General features: G+C 33.5%; 3 protein-coding genes and 1 non-coding gene across 6 annotated transcripts; 1 reads left to right on the plus strand and 3 right to left on the minus strand.

Annotated features, from left to right (window-relative positions):
• Positions 1-275: 275 nt before the first annotated feature.
• LOC11429581 (protein transport protein Sec24-like At3g07100) lies at positions 276-11,063 on the minus strand. Its single transcript, XM_003626112.4, has 14 exons — positions 10,726-11,063; positions 9,278-10,356; positions 9,056-9,194; positions 8,526-8,716; positions 7,651-7,758; positions 7,333-7,536; positions 4,673-4,904; positions 4,100-4,249; positions 3,807-3,963; positions 2,574-2,701; positions 2,176-2,498; positions 1,910-2,098; positions 987-1,226; positions 276-769 (listed from the first exon to the last, which is right to left on the minus strand). Exons 2-13 carry the CDS (start codon positions 10,286-10,288, stop codon positions 996-998), a joined length of 3,063 nt encoding a protein of 1,020 aa, XP_003626160.2. The 5' UTR covers positions 10,289-10,356; positions 10,726-11,063; the 3' UTR covers positions 276-769; positions 987-995.
• Positions 11,064-14,961: 3,898 nt separating this feature from the next.
• TRNAI-UAU (transfer RNA isoleucine (anticodon UAU)) lies at positions 14,962-15,035 on the minus strand. The gene has a single exon. It is a non-coding gene; the product is annotated as a tRNA-Ile (tRNA).
• A 4,350-nt stretch (positions 15,036-19,385) lies between these two features.
• On the plus strand, positions 19,386-21,787 carry LOC11431297 (mannan endo-1,4-beta-mannosidase 4). Its single transcript, XM_003626114.4, has 5 exons — positions 19,386-19,808; positions 20,262-20,456; positions 20,846-20,968; positions 21,072-21,265; positions 21,433-21,787. Exons 1-5 carry the CDS (start codon positions 19,386-19,388, stop codon positions 21,785-21,787), a joined length of 1,290 nt encoding a protein of 429 aa, XP_003626162.1.
• Positions 21,788-22,753: 966 nt separating this feature from the next.
• On the minus strand, positions 22,754-26,968 carry LOC11429582 (50S ribosomal protein L21, mitochondrial). Of its 3 annotated transcripts, none has more exons than XM_003626115.4 (7): positions 26,817-26,947; positions 26,573-26,614; positions 25,328-25,838; positions 25,157-25,237; positions 24,330-24,431; positions 23,355-23,429; positions 22,754-23,265 (listed from the first exon to the last, which is right to left on the minus strand). In XM_003626115.4, the coding sequence occupies exons 2-7, from the start codon at positions 26,584-26,586 to the stop codon at positions 23,146-23,148; spliced, it is 903 nt and encodes a 300-aa protein (XP_003626163.1). In that variant the 5' UTR covers positions 26,587-26,614; positions 26,817-26,947; the 3' UTR covers positions 22,754-23,145. The 3 variants fall into 3 exon arrangements, with proteins under 3 accessions (XP_003626163.1, XP_039683993.1, XP_003626164.1); XM_039828059.1 differs by having other exon boundaries at positions 26,564-26,614; positions 26,817-26,937; XM_003626116.4 differs by lacking the exon at positions 26,573-26,614 and having other exon boundaries at positions 26,817-26,968.
• Between the last annotated feature and the right edge of the window lie 162 nt (positions 26,969-27,130).

Raw genomic sequence — 27,130 nt, forward strand, 5'->3', positions numbered from 1 at the left:
AATAAGAAGACCAAAACTAAGATTAAACAATATTATCTATAAAAATGTATAAAAAGGATTAAGAGATTTTGAGTTAGATTATTTATTATTCTAATTTTACCCTTAAATTATTTTTTTCTATAATAATGTTTATATTGTTGTTGTCATTAAAAAATATTGTTCATGATCAAACTAATTTCATGAAAGATATTGTTCATTAATTACACACATTAACGCAATACGCAATAAAGAATTTGGGGAAGACAAAAAAAAAAATTGCAGATAAACACGAGCCGTAATCAGGAAGAAAAAAGTTTCAACACTAATATCAATCAAAATCAAAATACATAACCATCGTCACAAAACAAAATTAAATATTTCGCAGACTGATTTGGACGTGTCATATCTTCTTTCTGTCTATTTTCTTTTTCTACAAAATGAATGAATAACAATAAGCTGACAACAAAAGGAAAAAACTTATCTCACAAGGAAAAATACAGGGAAAATTTTGTTTCTTTACTTCTTTCGCTTCTATCAAGGACTGAACGACATGACAGCGCATTTTAATTCAATCACTATAGTAGAGTTCATCTAATTGACACCTTCAAGGTGGAACCAACAGTCTCTTAGAAGCTTCCTTCTTAGGAGTCACAACCAATTAGCTATGTCAAGAATCCAAGCACCTTAAAGGCTAGATTCAACCTATTCCCGAAGCAGAAAGAAATGGTTCTCACTTATGAAACAGATAACAAGTCTGACAAAACTCTGCTTATCTACCATGGGGAAGAATCTGTCAAAAGGGAATCGGTGTATAAATATATGATTATGTTCAGATCATTATCACTATAAATATAGAACATTCAAACAAAAGATCATACACAAACCCTACCTTCCTAAGCTAGAACCCAAACCCTGCCTTCAAATCACTAAAACAGAAGGTTTAAAGAATTTGCCACAGTTTTCTAGTCAAACACGCGACAAGGTATTCAGAATATTACAATCCGTACCTATATATATTATGAGTGTTGCACTTGTCGGGATATCTGTAGCATCCAATCAACATACCCATTGTTACCACCCATCTGGTCCTCAACAAGGTTTGTAAGGAGGAGGAATCCTTCTTTAGGCTGCTCACCTTGCCTCACAAGGTGGCACAGCTGGTAATATGCACGATCATCATTTCTTAATTTTTCAAGTACCCTCATCAGCCTCCTTGACATTTCATTATTATGCTCATGGAGAGTAGCCTGTTAAAAGAAACAACACAGCAACAGATGAATTTCAAATTTTGTTCAACTAGACAAACGAAGGAGGAAACCGACCCTGCTTAGTGGGATAAGGCTTGGTTGTTGTTATAGACAAGTAAAGGAGGAACAACGAGGATTTTTCAAATTACAAAATTGTCAATTCAAATGATTTTTTCTTGTCTATCACTTCCCAACGGTTGTTCATCCAGCAGTGTGAGAACAACGAGTAGAGAGTTATGTGAGAGGAGAGTTGTTGAACGACTTGCAAGGAATAATTCAAATTGTTTTAGTTTTTCCTTTTTAATTAAATTATTTTAATATGACATGGTAAAAATGTGAGCTCCGATTAGATGAGACTGTAAAAGTGTTTCACTTACTGTGTACGTAAAAAACTCCATAATGTAATATACTTTGAATTCAACAATGGAAAACAAGAATAAAAATTGGCAAGCAAGATCTTTGTGACAATTATTTATCATTCAACAGTTGTATATACACTAGAATACAAAACAAGAATAAAATATATGATGAGTTTTTCTAATTAAGAACCAAAAAGTAACCAAGATAAATTTGAAGATGACAACAGCCTATAATAAACTCTTATTCTCGATCACCCTCTCTCTTCTGCCTAGAAAAATAAACCTATTATGAACCTAGGTTTGTACAGAATGAATAAACAATACCTTTGATAATTCTGCCGCGAAGTCTGCCCCGAGTAAATTCTTTGCTATATCAGGTGAAATCACCCTACCAAACCATATAATAAACCGGAAGCCATCATCAAATAAATAAAGGCCCCTAGAGTCTAAGCTCTCCCCAGTCAAAGGTAACCTTCTCTCGATACTTTTTAAGTCATCAGCTTGTATGGATGGCTACAGCACAAACAAAAATAAATCAGACAGTTTATCCCTATTATTGGTATATACTATCAAGGGCGGGTAAAACATACCTTCAGAAGATATTCATCAAGTCGAATCAAGCTAGGATAAAGAAGTTTCAACAATTTTTTTATCGGTAGAGTCATCATTGTATGTCCTGCTGCACATCGATCATCCAATGAAACATCGCCATACCCTCCACGTAGAGCCGTTGATTTACAAAGAGCTAATCCATACAACTTTAGGAGCCTTAAAGACTCTGGATATATCATCCTGTTGGCCAAGCGATGTTGCACAGCATAAAGATTTCGATACTCCTTGAGGGCTTTCACAATTCTTAGTTGCACAGCATTCCGTGCATCTTCCAGTTTTTGGGACGATGTTTTCTCAATTGCTGCAAATAAGAACCGTATAAGAAGATAGAAACAACCAGATCGGAATATAAGTCCAGAAGTTTGGTTTATCTTACCTAGCCTACAAAATAGAGAGACAACTGCACCAGTATCAGCCAGGCGATAGATATCTGCCAAGTCTGTAACTACTGGCACTGCCATTGTGTGTACTCTGATACGCCTTTCTCCACAAGATGCAGTATAACTATTTTGTTGTTAGGGATACATCAGATTTAAAAGAATTTGCATACTAATCATCCTGACTTACTGAACTTAACTGAATATCAAGCATGGTAGACATTCATACAATTGTTTAAAAGGAGAAGAGAAATAGTAAAAACAAAGCATGATAAAGATGACATCGATGTATTATGAAGAAAAAAAGTATAAATAGCAGACTGGCCTATAAATAAAAAAGAATAAATACGGCTATTTTTTTTTTTAAAATGTCGCCGTTGTTACAGCCCAGTGGTTTGACTGCGAGGACACTTTATGTGGAACCCCAGGTTCGATCCCGAGTCTCCACACTTCCACCTCTTCGTGTGTATTGTTTATTTGAATATATGTTGGCCAATAGGTCAATAGTAAAAAAAAAAAAAAAAATAGTATTTTTTTAAATAAAAGAAAAAATGTAATTTTCAGGAATGATTCAAAAGTACAAACTACCTTTGAAAATAAATCTGATTCTCTAAGAATTACACTCTGTTTTCTTTTTTGAAAATTAATATCATAAAAAAAAGGGTTAAATATGTTTTTGGTCCCTATAAATATACCAAGTACCAACTTTTCGTTTTAGTCCCTCTAAAATTTTCCTTCAAGTTTTAGTCCCTATAAAATTTTCAATTACTACTTTTGGTCCCTATTTTTAATTTAATTTTTTTATTTTTTAATAAAATTGTACAGAAATGTGTAAAATATTCTAAAAAAAATTCTTAAAAAAAATTAGAATTTTTTAACAAAACAAAAATTAAATATGAATTTTTAACCGTAAAAAATATAAAAATTCATGATTTGTTAAAAAATTCTAAATTTTTTTTGAAGTGATTCTTGTAATATTTTGAATTTTTATGGAAAATTTTATTAAAAAATATGAATTCTAGATATGAGTTTACTTTAAAGAGGGACCAAAAGTGAAGATTGAAAATTTTATAGGGACTAAAAGTTGAACAAAAATTTTAGAGGGACTAAAATGAAAAGTTGACATATTTATAGGGACTAAAAACATATATATATATAAACTTAATCATTACCAATAAAGCTCGTCATGAGTATATTAGAATTCATCTTAAGAATTCTTGAAGAAAGGATACAGCAATGCAACTTGAAAGTAAATAGTCTGAGTTGTCAATAATGTCTCTTCAAGTGATAACTGCATGGCGAAGGCCTTATCACAATCTACAGCTGGAAGTGCTAACAAATCTGTGGACCTTAGCATGAAGTTTCCATGATAAGTTGTGAAACGAACACCTAAAAACATAGGCAACGATCATCTACTATATGTGTATGTTTGTTCTTATATATGCTAACCTGTGTATACGCATTGCATGTAACAAAAAGGAGGAAAGGAAGGTAAATATTTCCAACACAAAATGAATGCACAAACCTTTTGCACATCTGATACGCATTACAGCTTCCCATGCAGTCTCTCTGGTGAGGTCTCTCCTTAATTCATGACTCAATTTCTCCCCATGAATGGCTGATTGGAAAGCTGGATAGTAATACACTTGACCAGCAGTGTACTTTGCCAGAGTTCCTACACAGACAGGAAAAAAAAAAAAATATTCTTCAAGTATAAGATCATCAGCACGCAAGACTATATGCTTAGAAGACCGCAAATGCTGACAGAATTACATGGGACACGGGGATACATTGTTTACAGATATAACTACTACAATCAACACATAACTTGTGAATTCTTTTTGAGCATCTACAGACCAGTTCATAGTCAAATAGATCCATGAGTTAGAGTATCAGTTTATAATCAAATCATAGTTGAAGCCCATAAACTCATGTCATTAAGTCACCATAAAACAATGCCACAACTGAAGAATCATCAAATATATCAATCTTCCAGATTCTAATCAAGAGTAACAGGTTTAACAATAGAATGGCATGACGAAATACATAGAAATTGAAGGAAAATAAAATACATAGAAATTGAAGGAAAATAAAATACCTAAGGAGGCTATGTCAGTGTACTTATCACTGAATGCATACACATTTATTGAGATTTGGTACTTAGAAAACTCAGCAGCCATCTGCTTATAAAATGGATCTTCGGGCAGTCTCAGTCCATGTTCTTTATCTGTCCCATAAACACGTGAATCGTCTCCCCTTAATTTCAAGCGACCAACACCAAGAGATGGAAGTGTATTTTGAAAAATTAACAATTTCCCTCCAAGTTGACTCTGCAGAAGCATGGAAAGACCATAACAGAGTAATGCATAAGAAAATGAAATTGTCAAATGCACAAGAAAAAATGCACTCAAAAGTCAACAAATTCAAGGTAGATAGTGTTCTCTTAAGTTTAGATAGCCACATATCACCCCATAATGCAAGGAGTGCAACTTGGTTTATCTAATTTATTAAGTTGACTTTGTGAGCAAACCTCCATCCCCACATTGGAACTTGGAATTCAGCAAGGTATTAAATCTTAGAATATTGAAAGTTTCAGCACACACTTGGTTGTTTTCACACAAGTAAACTTGTTTATTGACAGAACTGGATTAGGGTTGAGGGACAACCTTCACTAGAAAAAGAATGTCTTATGACCAGTATCACTATCAACATGATAATAAGGACATAGATCACGAAAGTATGATGGAATGCATCTCCTCCCTCAGAATCACCCCTCACTCTTCCTCCGCTCCTATTATTTATACAATTTTGATCCCACTCAGACTAATTGTCAAGCTAATTAACTGTTTCAGCTAACTACAGTTGTCTATTCTTTAAATCTTTTTCATGAACCAAAACTCTACATTCTTCATCCTTTATACACTTCACTTGATCCAAGTCTCTTATCTTTCTTTCCCACCCCTTAGCAAGCCTATATATAATTTTTTCTCCCTCCTTGGTGCCGAAGGATTGGAATAACCCTTCAAAAGCTTGAGTTCTTGCTTCGCTCGCTGCGTTCTTGGTCTCTATCTTAGCTTCGTTATCTCACCGCCTTCTTGGTCTCTTTCTTAGCTTCGTTATAATTTTCCCAAGTGTTGATATTTTTTACACTTGGACCAAGCTTTAAAGCATTCCCTTTTGATTCGAACCTTACTTCGAACACTTTCGTTTCACCAACAAGATTCTTTACACCCGGGTCCAAAACATTTTGATTCTCCCAAAGTTTCTTTTGCTACTTTTCTAATCACATGTACCATCTGGTCCCACATATAATTTGCACTTTCTTGTGGCTGCCTGAATCCTCCCTCTAAATCTTGTGTTGGAAAATCCTTTGTTCTTCACCCTTCAAATGCCACCACTTGATTTGAGGATCCCCGTTGTGACTTCTTATCTTTGCTCCCCTCTTAACTCTTGCATCCATAACCAATAATCTATGTTTAATAGCCAAGCTCTCTCCTGGTATGACTTTAGAGTCCAAACAAATCTTTCAGTTTGATTTCCTAATAAGAGAGCAATCTATCTGAGAGCATGTCACCTCACTCTTGTATGTGATAAAATGTTCCTCCCTTTTCCTAAAGCAAGTATTAATCAAAAGACAGCAAAAAATCTAGGATGGATTTAGCCTTTGCATTTATCTTGATACACTCCCTACATGCCCATTTCGATCCCCTTCTGGAAAACACTAGTGGTATATCCTAAATAAAGTTTTCTAAATCCTCTCAGAACTTAAATTTAAGGTGTTTTAACCCTACCTGAGGTGCATAAGCACTAATAACATTAAAAGTGTCTTGTTCCACTACAAATTTTAGGGTCATAATATGATCTCCTATCCTTATTACATCCACAATATCCTTCCTCTCCTCCTCAACAATAATACCTACCGCATTTCTTGAACTAACTTTGCCAGTGTACCAAAGCTTAAATATCGGGCTGTCTAATTCTAATTTGCAATAAGATAAAAGGAAAAAAGGCAGTGTGCGAATATGACAATTCTACATGTTGGACTTCCAATTTGAAATATCAGGTCTCTTATTCTCTCCTAAATAAGACAGAATTTCCAATCACGATCCCAAAGAGATGTGAAACAACTAGTACAGGTAACAGGGTCATACAATTCCCATCACAATGCTTTATAGATTTTAAATCTGGAAGCAACAGATCTGCATTGTTTTTAAAAAAAATTAAAGCACACGACAATATATCTTTCCGCTATTGTTAAAGCTTTGCCTATCAATAAAACTAGGTCTGCAATTGCAACACTCAATATCCCCTTGTAGAGCTTATATCAATACCATAACCATGATCCAATTAAACTATTAGACTATCAATAAAACCAATCTATTAAACTAATATACACAACTCTGGTTCAATTAATAGCAATTTATATCAAATGTATCAAGTTCACTACTTATTATGGGGTTAAAACTAGCAAAGGAAATTATGTTTTAAAAAAGGGAAATGTTAACTAGTGCCCCGGGGGCACAGGTTAAGGAATTATAAAAGGAAATTTTGTCTTGGAAATTGTGTATTCTACTTTTTGAAAGGTAAAAATGTGTTTTTTTCAATACAAAACTTGACTTTTCTTTCTACTTTTGGTTCCTAACTAGTGCCCCGGGAGCATTGGTTAACAAGACCCTTTAAAAAATCACCATAGAAGTTAATTATACACACAATACCATAACCTTGAATCACAATAGAAGTTAATTATATAAACAATACCATAACCATGAAAGCAGCCTTAAGAGCAGGACCGAAAGCTGATTCCAGATTAACATTATCTTGAAACATAGTTGGCAAACTATCTAGGAAGGCTTCCACCACACTTCTTGACTCGGATAAATTAACAAGAAGATCGTCTGGCAGTGGAATAAATATGTCATCCAGATCTGAGACTACCAACATCTGTGGCTGAGCCAAGGTTGACTGCAATAGCATGATACACAGAATGATTAGTACAAATCAAGGCCAAATAAGAGGGAAGAATAGACATATTGACAGCGGTAATGCACTATGCTAATAGTACTACAAAGAACAAACCTTCATGTTATAAAAATGTATAGTGCTGTCAAAAGTGGCAAACCCTATTTGTGTTCGTGGATAGCCAGGCAGCTCGTCTAAACAGGACTTGATTGTTTGGGCCGCAACCTGAATTAAGAACAATAACATAAGAAATCAAGACAACATGTGCCCAACACCTTCAAAATAGTTGGGATAAATAAGTTATTGTGTAACCCCAAATACAAAATGCATTCCATAACTTAAGAGTTGGCAAGAAAAAGTTGTTTACCAAGAAGTAACTGTTACTTTGAGAAAATTTCACTTGTAAGTTTTGAATTTTAGTTATACTGGTACAAATTTGTATATGCAATACATAAGCATAACTCTTCCTGGAAAATTACTTTTGGTAAATAATCCCCAATAAAACATGTATTCTAAAAGTTTTTCCACAAACACACTGGAAAAGCATAGTATGCAATGCAACCCTCAAAGACATAAGACATAAGATACGCCAATAATTATGAGTTCCAGCTATCATGAAATTACTTAAAGAATGGAGGAGTTTTGAATAATTAAAATCACCTAAGAGATATGTATAAAAGTTCCATGAAAAGAAAACCATATTGATGAGTAATTTGGTACACAGACCACTTTCTTCTCTAATTGAACTAGTCTGAGACAAGATACATAAAAACATAACAACTCATGTGACTCTTGTTTATGGTCACTAAAACCAGATTTTATCAAACATATAGATTCATGAATTTTTAACTCCCGACAAAAATAAGTCCATACATTGCACAACAGAAAGAAAAAAATCATTTATTTTTTCATGAAAAAAACGTGAAAACTGTAATGGCTGAGATTTGGTATGCAGTACAAGCATTACATTGAGCCAGAAGTGAGGTGCTTACCTCAATCATACCACTTCTAACAGCAGATATGGAAACGTCGATAAGGAAGAAGTATACTGGGGGCATAGGTGGCCGCACCATATACTCAGCAGGGGCAACAAATTCTACAGTACCCTTTGTAAGCTCAGGTCGTTGATTCAAATCAACTCTTTTTCCGGTGGCATCTAACTGTGCATAATATTCACTAGGAACTGCACATAAAACTCAACAGATTAACATCTTAAGTAAAGCACAAGTTACATGAATATACAGAGTCAGAAAAGTCAGAGAACAAGTTTAGCTTCCATGACATAACACTGAACTATAATCCACATAATATAGTTAAATAAACTAAGTATCTGGATTCTTTTATCAAGTGCCCTTTTGGGCTTATCCAATAGAATGCAATGAATGATACAGAAATTGTTGAATTTTCAGAGCCTCTATGAATATCTTGTCTAAAGTGGTTTGAGTCTTGATTGCTGCCATTTTCTTCCATAATGACTTCTCAGTTAAAAGGCACAAAACAAAGCTATGGGAGTAAGAAGTACCATCATTAAGCAAGGTGCATACATTGCACCGGAACTTTCTTCCAGCTTCTGTAAAAGTCACATAAGGATTCACGTATGTGCGGCATCTTCTACAGCGTACAACACTAGCTGGAGCAAAACTAATTATAGGCACCTCGTCCTGAAAACAATGAACAGTGAACAAAGGTAAATAAGATGCCCACTATATTACGGCTCCTCTAACAGGCAAAAAGAGGCACTAACCTCATCCGGAGATTCAGCAAGTGGACATACAACTGCTCCAAGAGGCAGATGCCACCTTGAAGCTAAGGACTGGGAGCTTGGAATTGCACTGGTAGTGAATCGCAGATATCTGGGATCACAATTCATGGGATAAATCTCAGCCAATTTTTTTGGCTCCACATCACCATCCAACGGCCTTGGAAGTTCTTTAGCATCAAATAGTGGATCCAATGTGCCAGGACGAGTTTGCATTGTGAGCGAACTGAAGTCTTCTGTCAAGCCCTGAATGGTGCCAGTAGGGGGAACATATCCTGGTTGCTGTGTTGGCTGGATACCTATTGGATTACCCACTGGGAGTGATGAAGCATAGCCTCCTTGATGAGGTAAAAAAGGAGATGATGATGCAGGTGGTGGAGGTCCGTAATTTCCTTGATTTGCATGAATAGAGGAATGCATAGGTGGAGCTTGAATTTCTGCACCAGGCTGCATACGGGCATATCCAGGAACAGATGACTGAAATTGAGGAGGAGGAACATTTGAACCCATAGGTGGAGACCCCATTTGAACATAAGGCATCTGTGGTTGAGGTGGAATAGATGGGGGAAAGGGAGGTGGTTGACTTGCATGTTGGTGAATTGATGGTTGTCCCAAGGGTGGAGGCCGTGTAAGAGGAGGCTGAACTGTCGACGAAAAGGGAGGTGCTGGAAAATGCTGAAAAGCTCCAGCAGTTGGCATTGGCGGGACATTGGACGATGGGGGAGGAGGAGGCACTGATGGATCATTAAACCTGCCCGGTGGTGTAGGTCTAAAACTTGGCGCCCCTGGTCTAACAGCAGGTCCAGACGATGAAAACGGTGTGGGGGCTTGAGGAGGTGCAGGGGTAGTAGGTCGGAAAGAAGGAGGCTCTGATCCAGCCACAGGACCCGTCGTTGAAAAAGGTGTCATAGTCTGTGCAGCAGCAGGAGCAGCAGCAAAAGGCGAGGAAGTAGGTCTTGAAGGGAAGTTTGGACGAGTTGGATTTTCAGTCCCCATGATAGATTACAGAACAATCCAAATCAAACTATTTTTCAATAATCAAAACACTTGTTTCATCACCAAGCCTGTTAAAAGACAAACAATAATCAACAAAATGCACTAGAATTCAAACTTCAAAGCACAGTTTCAATCAACATAATTATCAAAATAACTCAAATAAATCCAAAACTCTTTTTGATCACTATTCCTCACTCAACTAAACTTAGAATAGCTTATTCTGCACAAGTTAAAATTGGTAAATAACAATGCAATACATGAAAAAACAACACGTGTAGTAATAAGAATCAAAATAAAACAGAGAATTGAATTAACTTGTGACCAGATTCATATGCATACATAATCATTAGGGTTATGATAACAATTAGTATCAGGTTACACAATTACAAGTGTAACAGATCGATAAAAAGGAAGAAGAAGTTGAAATTGAGATTCACCGAGTTCGGATCGGAGATGCAGATGGTGAATCGTTGATTTGGCGATAGGACCTATGATCGAGAAGAGAAAACAACACTCTCCCAGACTCAAAGTCACAGAGAGGACAAAAGGTGCTAGAAACTGAATTTGTGATCAAACAAACGTGGAGAGTGGTGATTGCGGCGGTGTTATCCGCGGCGTACGGTGTCGACGATGATATGAATGCGTTTGCGGTTTCGTCAGCGACCAAGTCGATAGATCTCTGTGTTTTGTTCTACACGACAGTAGTGAATAAATTTCTACGATTCGTTTCACTCGCAGAAATTTATTTTATTGGCTTATAAATCTTTTGAATGGAGATGGGAGATTAGATAAATGTGAAATCAACCTATCTAATCTAAATATTGAAAAATTAAATCTAATTTCATTACAATTGTTTGTCACGGATTAAAATAAAAAAAAAAAATTGATATAGAACGGTTTAAAAAAAAAAAAATTAAATTTTTTTTTATGAAAAGTGAGAATCTATTTTACGTTTGTTTATTGTAGTAAAAATTACGTTTTTTTAAATAAATAATTCAGTTTATTTGGATACAACTATATAAAAGATTTATTTTTGTTACAAAACTAGTTTAAACCTGCACGCAAACCACCTGAAGAATTAGTAAACTGATATAGATGATCTGAAATACTGTGAGAAGCTGCTCTTAAGAGCTTCTCATTTAAAGTTGTTTTTAATTATTTTTTTCGATTTAGATTTTTTTTTAACCATAACAAACGCATGCAATACTCTTAAAAGTGATTTTTTTAAATGGTTTTTTTCGTAAAAAAAAAAAAACTATAACAAACGGGCTTTAAGTTTAGTTTAATTAGATTTGGAAAAAGTGCACCACCAAAAAAAGTGATTTGGAAAGAGTTAAAAAGAGTATTTTTAGTAGATTGGTTAAGAAAGTAAATGTATAATTTTTTTCGTTATGCTAAAGTGTATAGTAAGTAATATAGTAAGTTGTTTCTAATGAAAAACTATATATGTATTTTCGCTCTTTTTGTTATGCTAAAGTGTATAAATTATGAACAGTAGTTTTTATGCAATTTTGATTTTTATTAGTATTATTTTGACTAGCGTTTTGACAGACACTCGATGTCCGTCTTCCCCGTCTTTTTATTACGTAAATGCGTATAAATCATGAACAATATTTTTTATGAAATTTTGATTAAAATTATACGTATAGATAGATATTAGATATTTTACACTTTCATGATTTAACAAACTATACTTATATGTATTATGTATAGATATTAGCCAAAAATCATTCAAACAAATATAACAAACATAATTCCTTAAATAAAATATAATATAAATTCTTAAAACAACACTAACATATTAACATATTTATAGACAAATTTGTTTAATGATATAATTGAAAATAAAAAAGTCATATTAAAACCATGTATTTTTTTTAACTAAATTTGACTATAAGAATGTTATTTTATCAGTGTTATTAAAAAAGATAAAAATTTATATTTGTATGTTGTCGATATTATTGAAAAAAATAAGTATAGTTTGTTACAATATAAATGTGCAAAATATCTATTATCTATACCTATAATTTTAATCAAAATTTCAAAAAACGAATTGTTCGTAATTTATACGCAATAAAAAGTGCAGATAGATGGGCATGTTAGCGTTTGAACGCCGGTAGATATACAATATGTATCAATGCAAATAAATTACAAGTAGTAGTTTTAATGCAATTTTGATTAAAATTGTTTTGATTTTTATTAAAATTGTTTTGATTTTTATTAAAATTATATGCATAGATATTTTGCATTTTCATGCCGTAACAAGCTATATTTACCTATTTCAACGACACCAATAATACAAACAAATTTAGTTGATACACACATGTTTGATGGTTGTGCTTTCAGATTGTTAACCCGCCAAAAACTTAGGATAAAAATAACAAAGAGGAGTAGGATATGATTAAAAATGGTTTTAAATTATCCATTCATACTGGTGCACTAAACAACATATTGAATCAAGATATGATAATTTTATCATATCCTGTTTTCCTATCATGTGCACCGAACGGACTCTTATAGTTAGTCTTAATCTCAACCCGTTAAATAAACACTATGACTGAATGACAAATAATCCTATAGTGGGGATTGTGTACTTATTCTTTCTGAAAATCAACGGTTGTTGGTGCAAACAAATGTAACCTTATCTCAAGTACATTTAGAATAGATGATACTAGGGGTGACAAAAATACCCATGCCCACGGGTGCCCGCAGGTAAAATCCGTCACGGAAACGGGACAGGTAGCTAAACGGATATCCACATGTATAATAAATGAGTATTTGACTCCCAAAAATTACATGGATACATACACAAATTTGATTATACCCATGCCCACGAGTACCCATACCCGATAATAAATTAAGCAAATTACTAAAATATCCTTATATATTATATTACTTAAAGGGAGTTTTACTGTCTGCCTAAGATTCCTCAATAATAACCTATTGTTATTTTTATTTTTTTAATTCATCTTATTAAGTTTACCGTTTCCACTTATTTTACTCAGGAATTGGGAAGTCAAATGAAGTTATTAAAGTTTAAAATGCATATGAAATTTAGATGTTTATTTGGATATTTTTATGCTTTTATTTTACTTTAAGAATTTGTATGGATCGTGTATGATTTATGAAATTTTGAATGAATTATGTATGGATGTTTAAAAGTTAATTTTTTTTGGTAATTAAAAAAAAGTTATTGTTTGTACCAAAGAAAAAATAAATTCAAAAATCCATGGGTATCCATGAATACCTCAATACCCGCGGGTATCCGCATAGTGGGTATCCACGAGGGTACAGGTGGACACGGGTATCATATTTATCCAACGGGGGAGACATATATCATACTATCCGTACACATGGGTATTCATTGACATTAGGCATGGCAACAAAACCCATACCCGTGGTTACCCGCTCGAACCAAACCCAATTTAACGGGTTTTCTCCGTTTTGACTGGGTTTGGGTATGGGTATGAGTTTTCCCCGATCTCAAAACACGGGTATGGGACGGGTAACAAGTATATAGGTACCCACCCCGAACCCATACCCAAATCCGTCCCAAATGTAAAAAATTACTTTATGTTGATATGTTATGTTATTTTGTTTGATAATTGCCATGTTAATAAAAACTATCATTGATATTTAAAGGATCAACTTAATCATTTTGTCTAACAAATGTGAAAGTGAGCTTATTGTTGGATAATGTATTACAACGTTGCTCTTGGAGATGCTAAAAAACTTTTATTTTTTAATAAAAAAATTATTCAATGCGGGGACGGTGATGGGGCGGGGATACCCGAACCCGTCGGGGACGGGGATGAGATTCAATTTCTCATCCCCGTTGGATATGGGTAGGGTAACAGGTAAGTATATGAGAATTGGGTATGGAGACGGGGAAGGTAAAACCCATCTCCACCCCGCCCCATTGCCATGCCTAATTGACATTCCTAGATGATACATGTTTCTCTAACACAATCAAGGTCTAGGATTCAATTGAGCCTTGAGCAAGCAACAACGATAAAACTCTTATGGAGAGTTTGACGCCCATTTAGATCTCACAAAATTTGAGAGATTAATTTTTATAATTACGTGTAGAAGCTACCCGTTTTACGTAAAAAACCAAATATAACCTTCAAAAAATCAGCGGCTAATTAGAAAAATTTAGTTGTTCATCTTTTTTCTTTTAAGAAAAATGTTAACAAATGCTATAATACATTGTTTAAAGATTTAAAAGAAACAACTTTTATATAGAAAATGATGTAATTATAATTTTAACATGTGTTTAATTTATATTTTTAGTACAAAATTTTCTTTTTAAGTATTTCTTAAACAATGTCCTTCGAACACTTTTTAGCATCGCAAAAAGATGTTACGCGAACACATGCCTTTATTTTATCGTTCAATGTCTTTTTGATTGATCACATACCCATATCTTAACTATTCTCCAAGGAAATATCATAGCACCTATAGATTTAGGAGGTAGAGGAATTGATAAGAAAATAAAAATAATATGTAATACGGTCTTTAGCTTAAAAAAAAAATGCAGTTCAGTCTTGTAGGATTTTGATGTACAACGTGAATGATTTTGAGTCCTCAATAGTACATATTTTGTAATAATAATTGAATTAAAGAGCTTGGCTTAAACAGATACGGTATTAAAATAAAAATACCAAAATTCATGGTCCCGGCGGGGCTCGAACCCGCGACCTTCGGCTCATAAGACCAACGCTCTAACCAACTGAGCTACGGGACCAGCTGATGATTGTTTTATCTTTATATTTTATTTAACCTTTCGAAGCTTTCTAATCTAGAGCTTGGCGCGCGTCTACTGACTCACTCACTTTGTGTGATGCCTACATTTTTTCAAAAACTAAATTGTTCCATGTCAAAAGCATAACCATGATTCTTTCAAAAAAAAAAAAGCTAACCATGATTCTCTCAAAAAAAAAAAAAAAAAAAACATAACCATGATTAAAGACAGGGTGGCGTTTAATTTGGGAAAGGCTAGTTTTTTCCCACCATGGGAAAGCTTTTTTTGACCATTGGATCTAATAAAGAACACATCTTTATCATGAACTCTCAGTATCAAATCTCCCGCACTTTTTCTCTCCACCTCCTCCCAACAACAAACTTCCTTCCACACCATCGGTGGCACCTACTCTTCCACCACCACCACCCCCTTCCCCAATAAATGGATCAACCCAATAAATTCATTTCTCTTGTGGGTGACGCCATCCATTGAAATGGAATTTCAAAGGCCACTCATTTGGATCAAACACATAAGACAATGATGATGGGTTAAAACCAAAAGGTGATGGTTCATAAATGGAATTTGAAATGGGTTTTAGAAAATGAGCCATTCTAAGAGTTGCTTCACTGTGACCAGTTGGTGAGATCATGAAATCTTCCCTCACCTCCATCAATGGCTGCTCATTCATCATGGATACCACTCTGTTCTTGAAAAAGCTTCAACCTTTACTGAGAAACAAGGATGAATGAGATATTTATTGGGTTGATCCATTTATTGGGGAACGGGGTGGTGGTGGTGGAAGAGTAGGTGCCACCGATGGTGTGGAAGGAAGTTTGTTGTTGGGAGGAGGTGGGGAGAAAAAGTGAGGGAGATTTGATACTGAGAGTTCATGATAAAGATGTGTTCTTTATTAGATCCAATGGTCAGAAAAAGCTTTCCCATGGTGGGAAAAAACTAGCCTTTCCCAAATTAAATGCCACCTAAAGACAGATACCAATTTCAAAATAAGAGAAGAGGCTTTAGCGGAATTATTTGGGAAAAAGGTCCAATTAAGAGCTAGAGCTACATACAATGCATGTTCAGGGATAGAGCTTTGTGTGTGATTTTGAAAGCAACATAAAAATATTCTTGATCTTTTTATTCTTAATTTTGTTTAACAGATAAAAGACATTCCTGAAATGTTGATTTACAATATGAAGCAACTTTTTGGTTTAGCCAAAATTATTTCATGTATTTAATTATATGGTTTACCCGTATGTAATATCCTCAAAACAGTTTGTTGGACAATTTCAAATATAACAGCTGTGACTAGAGCTTATATATAGGTAAACCATAATTTGACCCTGCTTTATTTAGCACTGATTCTCTAGTGAGACATTTCTTATTAGAAGTTCATTACAAGTTATTTGCTTGCAAGTTGCAATATTGTTTGTTTGTGTAAAAATGCTTCTTTAAACTTATTTTAAGAGTAAAGTAACCTTGCTTTTCTGTAGAGTTTAAGATTTAACTAGGTTCAATGTGAATCACATTCATTTTTTGAATGCACGACTATACAATGTCGAGAGAATTGAGAAAATGACTTCTTCTTTTCAAATATTTCATTGGAGAAGATATCACGGTCATATTCCGTACTACTCTTCCAATACTTTAAAATGGATCATACTTATCTTACAATATACTTTAAATTATATTTTACAAAGAAGAAAAAAAACTCAAAAGTAATACAAAGTCTGACAAATACAAGTCTGACCAATACAAGAAAAGAACCGTGGCAGTGCATTGCAACTATGGATAATTTAGCTACTCATATCCAATGCCAATTATCCAAGTTACTATGACACAAAAGCATTGGTTAATGTATTACCACCTATTTTGACCGACGATGTGTATGCTCTTACGAACTTAATCAAAATGTTCATATTAGTGGGGGAGGTAGTGAGCAAAGTTTCTCTTTCTGTCCCAACCTCCCTTCATGTGGTTTCAATCTTTTTGAAAGAAAAAAAAAGTACCTAAATACAATTGTTAATATACTAGGTCTCCATGTTAATCCCTCTTTAAGGTGAACTTAGTTTATTAAATGAAATCACGATGGATCACGGATTATTATCTAATCTTGACAATTATTTAACAAGACTTTAGAGTCTTATAGTGTAAACTCAAAATCATAATAAATCCGTAATTTTAACAAAAACAAAAGTTACATTTTATAACATCTACTAAATCAAAGCCACCATAATTTATATAATCTCGCAGTAACACCATGAGTTTGACAAACGCAAGACCCTCCATCCAAGCAAACATACACAAATTGGTGTATCATCGAAAATATTCAGATCAAAGATTAAATTCAGATTTAATGTCATATTAATCTTCTTTTTTTCCTTCTATTTTTATGGCTCTCAAAACCCTCGTTTTCACCAAAATCAATTTCAGAGGACAACTTGCAACAAGTAGGCCTGTAGGAATAATTAAAACAAAAGAAAATGGAAAGCATACTTAAATTAAAATAGTAAGGAAATTGGAGACATGTCAACAAATGCTGGTGACGGCATTTAGAATTAGTTATGTTACGTGTTTGTTTTTTTGGACAAATTACGTGTTTGTTTTATCTCACGTTAATATATGCTCCAATAACCTCGAATTTTTTATGGAGAAAGAGAAGAAAAAAAATAAGAGAAGCCATTGTCGCAAACTTGTGGAATAAAACTGCTCATAATCTCATAAATTTTGGATTATACTTAAATTCACAAGAAAAAAAACCACAAAAAAACAAAATTTAAAGGAGGCTGGTGTCCTATGGTATATTCGTATACGTTATTAGTAGTTGGTTTGAGGCAATACATGCAACTTTCTTTTTTATTTTTCCGTTAGAAATATTGTAAAATTAAATACAGACAAACGATAAGAATGAAGTTTGAGTCAATGTTCTCATGCAAACTACATCTTCATATACATACACTACTCTAAATTCCACCATATATATATATATATATATATATATATATATATATATATATATATATATACACACACGTTAATTAGTTACATCTAATTTTTAGGAGAGGTTATTAGGGCATATTAAATTAGTTACATCTAATTTTAAAACAACATATTAATACAATATATCTCACACTAATAAAAAAAATAGTATATCTAACCACATTTAATGATAGTCACCAATCACGAACCATCCACCTTAAGGTCTGAGATTTGCTGCAGTCACTAACTACATGTAATCACATATTTAGTGATTATGTGACCGTTTGATCAAAATCAGACGATTCAAATCTCAAGTTTAATATTTTTAACTTTAAAGAAAGGGAAAAGATATTTATAGGGACAAATTAGTACGCGAAATCATCCCGAGAGTACGTGGCATAATGTCTGAAGCCAAATTAGTACCCCACCCAACATATTTTCCGTCCATAAACATTTTCAATTGGTTATGCAATTCTCGTGATTCCTTAAGGTTGTATTTTTCGCTTGATATAGCAACTCTTAAGGAAAATTAAAATTTGGGGGTATTTCAATTTTGTTCAAACCGGCCCGATGAACAACTGCGTGAATCTGTCATGTGTGCGATCGACAAATCCAATTTTTCCACCGTAAATGCAATTTCCTCATTGGTAATCGGTAATACATCCTCATAATTAAGGAAGAATTTAAATAGTGCTATGCACCATATATCTTCATGATTTTTACTTCACCGGGTCCAACTAAGTAAAGTAGTACTCCCTCCGTCCTGAATTAACTGAGTTATTTGTTCATTTCACACGTATTAAGAAAAATGTATAAAAGAAGGAGAGAGAAAAATGGTTTTAAATGCTTTTGTTAAGTATTGGTTGAAAGTAAAATATATTGAATTGGAAATGATGAAAGTAATATTAATTATAGTTATAAAGGGAAAAAATAATTATTATTGTATTGAAAAGTGAAATTGCTCAGTTATTTTGTGACACTTTATTTTAAAAAATGACTCAGTTATTATAGGACGGAGGGAATATTTTTTGGTCAAAATAAAGATACAGTCCATGCACACGAAACTCAACGGCCAAATAAACTGAATTTGAGGCTTATCCTAGAATATGGGGTCCAATAAAAAAATAACTTTTGATTGAATTCAACCAATTACAAACTCTAGTTTTTCGATGGGACCCACTGCATGGCATGAAGCTCATAACTGTTTCTCATGCTAACTTAATTTGTTCATCTCCGTCTCTATATAAACCTCACGACGCTTTTCCATTTTCATACTAAACAAACATACAAAACAACGTTTAGAATCTCTCAAACTTGTGCTTTAATTTGCATATTTGTTCTTTCTTTAACTAGTTTTTATTTTATTTTGTAGCCATGGGCTTCAAAAACTTGGTTATTTTAATTTCTGTGGTGACAATATTGAACGTACTTGTTGGTCAGTATGTGAATTGCAAGGGTACCGATGGTAATCATTATCATCGTCGTACTCGTCATCATCAACATCATCGTAACTCACACACTCACTTAGGCAATAATAAAACTCTTTACGAAAATGGTTTCGTTCAACGAAAGGAAACTAGTTTTGTTCTGAACGGAAAACCTTTGTACTTGAATGGGTTCAATTCGTATTTTTTAATGATTGTAGCATCAGACCCATCAACAATGTCTAAAGTTACTACAACTTTTCAAGAAGCTTCCCAAAATGGTTTAAACTTGGCAAGAACATGGGCCTTCAATGATGGAGGTTATAAAGCTCTTCAAATTTCACCTGGTTCCTATGACGAAGTTATATTCAAGGTATTAATTAGTTGCATCTTATTATAATCAGTCATCTAAATAAATTTATGTTTTGCTTGTGTTGTGTATGTGCATATTAGATTCGCATACACATATTCATATGATGATAGTAACTTAAATTAGATGTTCATAAATATTTTATATTTATTGAAAGTTTAATTTTACAAAATATATATGTACTATTAAACAAAATAAGACGTAACAAAAAAAAAACAAAAAACAAAAACAAAAAATTAACGAAGAAAACTAAAAGCATTCTTTAATTTTGTCTCCACTAAATTTAGTGATGGGTTTAGAGAGGAATTTCTGACGTTTTTCTTTTGTCTAATTCCCCTAGCTAATATAATTTTTTATTAGTGATATATCAACTTAATTGACTTACATCATACGTAAGATTTGCATGGGCTAAACTTAATTCATATATAACTAACTATTAATTTGCGCATGTTGTAGGGATTGGATTTTGTGATTTCAGAAGCAGGGAAGAATGGAGTGCAGTTGATACTAAGTTTAGTGAATAATTGGAATGATTATGGTGGAAAAAGTCAATATGTTAAATGGGCCAAAGAACAGGGTCAAAACATCAACAATGATGATGATTTCTACGTACATCCTATTGTTAAACAATATTACAAAAACCATGTTGCGGTAAGAATATAATGAAGAAAGACAAATACGGATCTTTTCCTACTCATGTTTAATAAATAATCCAAATGACTGAGCATATTGTATGTATTATATATAATATGGAAGATCAATTTTTTTGCATTCTGAAGGTGTTTTTTCAAAAAAGAAAACTCAATAAACTCTAACAAGTGGAGCTACATCCATAACAAGTAGTCTCTAAAATTAAAAAACACCAATAGTCTTGAAACAAAATTAAGGCTAAACCATAAAGAAAAAGAGATACATGCATGATATATATTCACTAGCTATTTACAAAGTTTGATAAATTCTCACGAAAAAATAAATAGACACAAAACTTTAACATAAAGTAATATGTTGAATTTTGAAAAATTTGATTGAAATGTGTCCAGGCTGTTTTGACAAGAAATAATACTATAACTGGATTGGCATATAAGGATGACCCGACCATATTTGCATGGGAGCTTATGAATGAACCTCGTTCTCAAAGTGACTCTTCCGGCAAATCATTTCAGGTTTATTTCCCTACATAGTTTTTGTGTTATTATCTACCTCTTGTCAATAGTAGTTGTCTACATAAATTTACTAGAAGTTGCTAATTAACTATGTTTATTACAGGATTGGGTGAGTGAAATGGCTGCTTATGTGAAGTCTATTGATAGCAACCATTTACTAGAAGTTGGTCTTGAAGGATTTTACGGTGAATCAATGCCGGAAAAGAATCCCGGATATGGAGTTGGAACTGATTTCATTTCCAATAACCAAGTTCCCGAAATTGATTTCACCACCATTCATCTCTACCCTGAATCATGGTAAATCCTCTACATATAGTTCTTATTTTATTATACTATAATTCTTTCTACTTATTTATTCAACATATACTAATTAAAATTATATTGAATTATTAGACAAAAAAAGTATCAAAATCAATCTCTATAAATAAATAATAATCGATAATGTGAATTATGGATGGATGTAGGGTATCAAGCTCAGACGAAGCTGCCCAAAATGCATTTGTTGACAAGTGGGTTCAAGACCATATTCAAGACTCAAAGGACATTTTAAATAAGCCAATTCTTATTACTGAGTTTGGAAAGTCATCAAAATATTCTGGATATAACGTGGAAAAGAGGAACAGTTACTTTGAAAAGCTATTCAATTTCGTATATGATAGTGCTAGTAATGGAGGAGCATGTGCTGGTGGCCTTTTCTGGCAGTTCATAGCTCAAGGATTGGATAGCTTTCGTGATGGATATGAAGTCATACTTGAGGAGAACCCTTCAACTGTTACTGTTATTAGTCAACAATCTAAGAGAATGTCAAATCTCAAATAGCTACCATGATAATGTTAGAAAGAAAGAAAAAAGTTATTCTTTCCGGTTTCTCAAATGATCCGGTATTTCTAGCCAATGCATGGCAATATGTAATTTAATGTTTAAAATAAATGTAATGAAATGTTCCATGGTTTATTGAGAGATTTGATTTATAATTATTGTTTTATATCACTACTCAGGAGTCAACAACTCTATATCTTAACAATGTCAAGTTTGAGCGAGTAATCATAAACCACATTCAATATCATAATGTCAAAATATGCTCAAAGTCTACATTTCGATGTACTTCAAACAAATCTAATTTCTACAATAGACATAATATTCTAGCATCGTAAGTACTTGTAAAATTGAACAGTTTTTTTTTTTTGGTGAAGAGTAAAAGTGAACAGTTTAATTAACCTTTTATACATCCAAAAAATGTGTAGTTTTTTGGTGAAGAGTAAAAGCGAACAGTTTAATTAACCTTTTATACATCCAAAAAATGTGTAGTATGGATATCTTCATTAGGGGAGTCTTTCGTTTTTCATAAATTCCTCATTTGTATACCCAGCATGCATGCGAAGCTTCTATCTAGCTAGTTTACAAGCTACTTTATTCTCCAATAATACCGATGATCTCGTGCCAAAGATTAAATTACTAGTTACAAGAATAGTTTTGGTGATTCGAAGGAAACTAGAGGGCGAGAATGCGAGTAGAAATCATCTTCATACAATAACAGCCAATTTAAGATCAATTTTACAAACTCGTTGTATTTCTTCTTGTGCCATTTATTTTTTCAACATCTAGCTAACTTCAAAAACAAAATTACTAATATCTTTTTTGAGATACGAGTCGTCATTGAAGGTCAGCTACAATCTATAATTTGATTCATCATAAGATTTCAACAGTGTACAGTAACACATTCATACAAGGTGTCCTGGTCAAAATAATACAAATCAAGACATTGTCTGCAGTGTAAGATTTGAATTAGGATCGTTTTTCTCCTTAATGAAATCTGTGTACTTTCATTTCTGTCAGAAGAAATCGGTACAGTGCATGATATAGTTTCATGTTTCAATCAAGAATAAACATTGATCTTTTGAGATCTTGAAACCTTATTTAAGAATAAACGGATTTATGCTTAAATACTAAAGCACTAAATCCTGCATTACGAAGAGAAAAGGATTTTTTTTTTTTGAAGTCATTCCTACAAAACCTTACCAAGTGAATGGCTGATTACTTTTCCATCTACTAAGAATTCTCCCATGAAAATGGAGCATCTCGCTAGTACAATCATTCCCATTTCATACCACCCAACTGTCGAAAACTCATTTGAGACATAAATATAGCAATTGCCGGCAATAGCCAGTACATCCTTTTTAAGCACTAACTGCAACCTTTTCCCGTTCCTTCTTGGCAGATTTTGAAGGCTTTTCAACCAATTCATTAAGAGGTTTCTCAACTCCTTCGATATTGGTTATCCTTAACTTTGTCAACTCCTGAAAATGATAACCATCCATCAAGAAGAATTAATATCAATAACTTGTTATAAAACAACACATGATTAAACAGTTAAGTCCGAACATACCTGACGATGCCCTTTGGTTCTTCGGTAATTCTTCCTTCTCTTTTTCTTGAAAATAATCACCTTTGCATCTAGTGCCTGATATAAAGGGAAAATGAGTAGACATGCAAGTGCATAGATAGAAGGAATGAAAATTCCACTTCAAATCAATCCTTACACCCTCCAAGTTGAAATAAACTTGTATTCTCTTTTTATAGGATAAAGATGAAATTCATTAAAGCAAAGAAGTTTATTAAAAAGAGGAGGGCAATAGATCATCCTTAGGAAATAGTTCATCTAGTTTTGTATATAAGAAGAAACAAAAAACATCAAGACCAAGGAGATACGTCGAATGTTTGGATTTTAAAAGTTCATTTCAAATACATCCCTGACATAAAATGTTTTCACACCACTCATGGAGAATAAATAATTAAGATCATGGAAGATGTGTTGCGATTTAGGGGTTTACATGGTTGTTTATCTCAGTTTTGGCTGTTCTTCAATCTTGTAAGTGTTGGATGCATATTTATCTACCACTCTTCTTTCTTGAACTTTATTATTTTAGCAATAAGATTTCTATCTTTGCTAGGAAATGAAAAAGAGACTGAACTGAAGATTAAGACATGCCATTTAATTTAAATTCAGCAAAGAAACTTTTTACATGCAAATATATACTGCAAAATACAATTAACATTCTTTGGTTTTCTTTACTAGTTCGAAGGTCACCATATTAAGCAGACATGTGTATACATGCAATAATTAAATGCAATACGCATGCAAGAAAATGCAATATACACTTCTTTTAATTTTCTGGTAACATTCCAATATGATTGCAAAGATAGAACGGAAACACAAGCAAAATGCAAACTAGAGTAGATGAAACATAAAACTAAAAGAGGGATCACCACTCTATTCTAAAGCAATCCCATTTCTGTTCTCAAAATTAGAAAGCTGATTCTGCATATCAAATTTATTTTTAACTGGTAATTCTGCACTTACATGCTCCTCAACAACAGCATGAACAGCTCCATCCGGCACTATGGGTCTGCCAACAATTGTCTGACTAGGGGATCCAAGCAACAGAACTTTATTCAGAATCAACTGCAGTGAGCCAAAAAATGCAATGGAATATTTAATTGCTGGTTTGAAAGATACCATGACAAAAAGCAAATAGAAAATGAATTTACTTACTACACAAAAACAAGTCGGCGATTAAGTATTTAATAAGATCAATAGCGTTCTAAACCAATAGAAATATGCTGCAATATTGCAATTACATAGTGTATCTAAAATTGGGTGACAATTTGAAATAGAGCTACACAAAATGATAAGCAACAACTGTACAAAAACAACGACAAGGTAGAGTTTGTACACGGATCAAGTAACCCCACATATCCCATTGTAAATCATGTCTAAATGCAAACCATTTAAATCTGTTCTTAGTAGTTTGGCTTATAGATTTTTGTCTACTACCTCTAACTATTTAATTACCCTCCATTTCACACCTACTTACTTAGCGGGGCTTTAATAGGCCGTCTCCAAATTCCTTAAAACAAGATTCTACCATCTTTTGTACCATACGTGCCACCTGATTTTCTCTCTGACATATCCAATCCTTATTTGTCTTATGTATTCACTAAACCATTCCAATATTCTCATATATAGAACATCGAGCATTTTAGCATTAGCAATGAGTATCAATATCATACAGGTATACAAAATCCAAGGTCATAGAAATTAAAATAAAAGATTTACTTTGGGCATGGTTGATACTTTTCCATAACAGATAACAGCCAAAATACTTAGCGAATAAAAGGATCACTCACCTTATCATTCACTTCGCAAAATTTCAATCTTTCAGTGAAAATGCTGTCCCCATTGCTCACTTTAAATTGATGTGATCCAATCTAAACCAAATGAAGGGGGGAAAATTACCAAAACAAAAATAAAATATGAAACACTGATATACTCAATCAATTAAAGTTTGCAAATTGAACCTGAACAACTGCAAAAGCGGGCTCATATGGCTTAAAAACGTTGTCGTTCTTTTGCAAGGGCCCCACCACTTTGTATCCAATAGCTTCTGCTTCTGCTTCCTTCTCCTCTTCTGTGTACACCTTTTTCCTACTTGATACTGCAACAGTATCATCATCTTCATCTTCATAATCTCCCTCCTCTTCATCATAATCATCATCATCGTCATCGTCATCGCCGTCGCTGTCGTCATCTTCATCTTCTATTTCATGTGTACCGCCTTCTTTGATGTGATCGTCTTGTTTGGAAGAAGAGAAATAGCGTCCGTGGTGCCATTGTCCAAAAGCAGATGTGGGTTTGGAATTGGTGAAAATGGGAAGAAGGGGCGATGAAATGTTATGATTGAGCAAAGCAGCCGAAGAGAGTAAGCGGAGAGATAACGGGTCTTTAAAGAGAGATAATGTTGGTTGTGATTGCCGGGTTAACGCTTGCAGGCACCTCCGAATAGGGGTGTGCATGGTGAATAAACCAAACCTAATGTAACCAAACAATATTTTAGGTTTAGTTTGGCAAAAGTTTATTATTTTGTACACCAGTTTCAAAGCAGTTTAGAACCAGAAAAGTTGCATCATAATACAAGAAAAAATTCAGCAAACCCGAACAAAATGCAAATTGATACCAAAATGAAATAGACTACTCTATCCTCCAACTAGGGGTGTTCAAAACCGAACCAACCCAATAGAAAAACCGCAAACCAAACAAATCCAAACCGAAACCGCAAAAAACCGCACTTGGTTCGGATGAATTCGGATGCTTTTTTATCTCGCGGTTTGGATGACTTTTATGCACAAAACCGAACCAAACCGCACCGCGAACACCCCTACCTCCAACCAAGTAATCATGATTTTGGAATTACAAATATAATAAATGTATGCAATGAATCATGGTTTTGGAAATAAATACGGATATACATTTAAACAACATCTTTGTAAGCAAAGTAATTTGACTAGCACTTAAACAATAACAGCAGCAGGGCCAAATTAAAATGAGATTATTCTTTTTCTCAATTCTACTGGCAAATAACTCTGTCCTATTGGTATGTACCTACAGAATCCCAGACATTGAATAAAAAATTAAAGTTCAGAAGAGGGGGACAAAGAAACATTCAAGTGGGAAGTGCATTGGGTACAATTATTTGCAATCTTATGACAGTACTTCAGCTACAGTGAATGTTACGAACAAGATATAAAGAAAAATACATGTCTTACAGGCGGAAGATCATTTTCAAATAAAAAATTATATCTCCTTACCTGCAAATCCAAAACATATATATATTACTAGTGCTACAAAGTTTCCATTATCAATCACGGCGATGTAATTTTTATCAATCACAATCACGTAATTGATTTTATAATACACGCCATTGTTCCTATGTTATCAATCGCGGTGTGAAATGGGGCTACGAGAGATGAGAAGGAAAATAAATTCGAAAGATAAGGAAGAATTTCTCACTGTTTCTGACCGCGGCGGACGAGTAACTCCGGCTGCGTTGAGACTCCAAAGCTGCTTTGATCTGACGGAGCTACACTCAGCTTTGTTGTTTTTTAGGGTTTTAGTTGTTTCTGATGAAATGAAATGGGTTTAGTTGCTTTTTGACAAGGAAGATAAAAAAATATGTTTTTTTTTTTTTTTTTTTTTTACTTTTTACCAAATATATTTTATTTAAGCTAAAATATATCAGTTGTCGTGGCTTAAAAGACAGAATTTTTTCTAAGGATATATTTAATTTTGTTTTATCAAAATCAAAATTTAAATTGACCACATTT

Source organism: Medicago truncatula, chromosome 7 (genome assembly GCF_003473485.1).
Source record: "Medicago truncatula cultivar Jemalong A17 chromosome 7, MtrunA17r5.0-ANR, whole genome shotgun sequence".
NCBI classification, from domain to species: domain Eukaryota; kingdom Viridiplantae; phylum Streptophyta; class Magnoliopsida; order Fabales; family Fabaceae; genus Medicago; species Medicago truncatula.

Excerpts from the sequence above, each read along its gene's own strand:
- LOC11429581 (XM_003626112.4), bottom strand. The coding sequence starts at position 10,288 with ATGGGGACTGAAAATCCAACTCGTCCAAACTTCCCTTCAAGACCTACT. Across the intron at positions 8,717-9,055 it reads ATGCACCTTGCTTAATGATG|TTCCTAGTGAATATTATGCA; the intron begins GTACTTCTTACT and ends TTTTATGTGCAG. Across the intron at positions 2,099-2,175 it reads TTGATGAATATCTTCTGAAG|CCATCCATACAAGCTGATGA; the intron begins GTATGTTTTACC and ends TTTGTGCTGTAG.
- LOC11431297 (XM_003626114.4), top strand. The coding sequence starts at position 19,386 with ATGGGCTTCAAAAACTTGGTTATTTTAATTTCTGTGGTGACAATATTG. Across the intron at positions 19,809-20,261 it reads ATGACGAAGTTATATTCAAG|GGATTGGATTTTGTGATTTC; the intron begins GTATTAATTAGT and ends CGCATGTTGTAG. Across the intron at positions 21,266-21,432 it reads CATCTCTACCCTGAATCATG|GGTATCAAGCTCAGACGAAG; the intron begins GTAAATCCTCTA and ends GGATGGATGTAG.
- LOC11429582 (XM_003626115.4), bottom strand. Across the intron at positions 24,432-25,156 it reads TTTGCGAAGTGAATGATAAG|TTGATTCTGAATAAAGTTCT; the intron begins GTGAGTGATCCT and ends GGCTCACTGCAG. Across the intron at positions 23,430-24,329 it reads ATGCTGTTGTTGAGGAGCAT|GCACTAGATGCAAAGGTGAT; the intron begins GTAAGTGCAGAA and ends CCTTTATATCAG.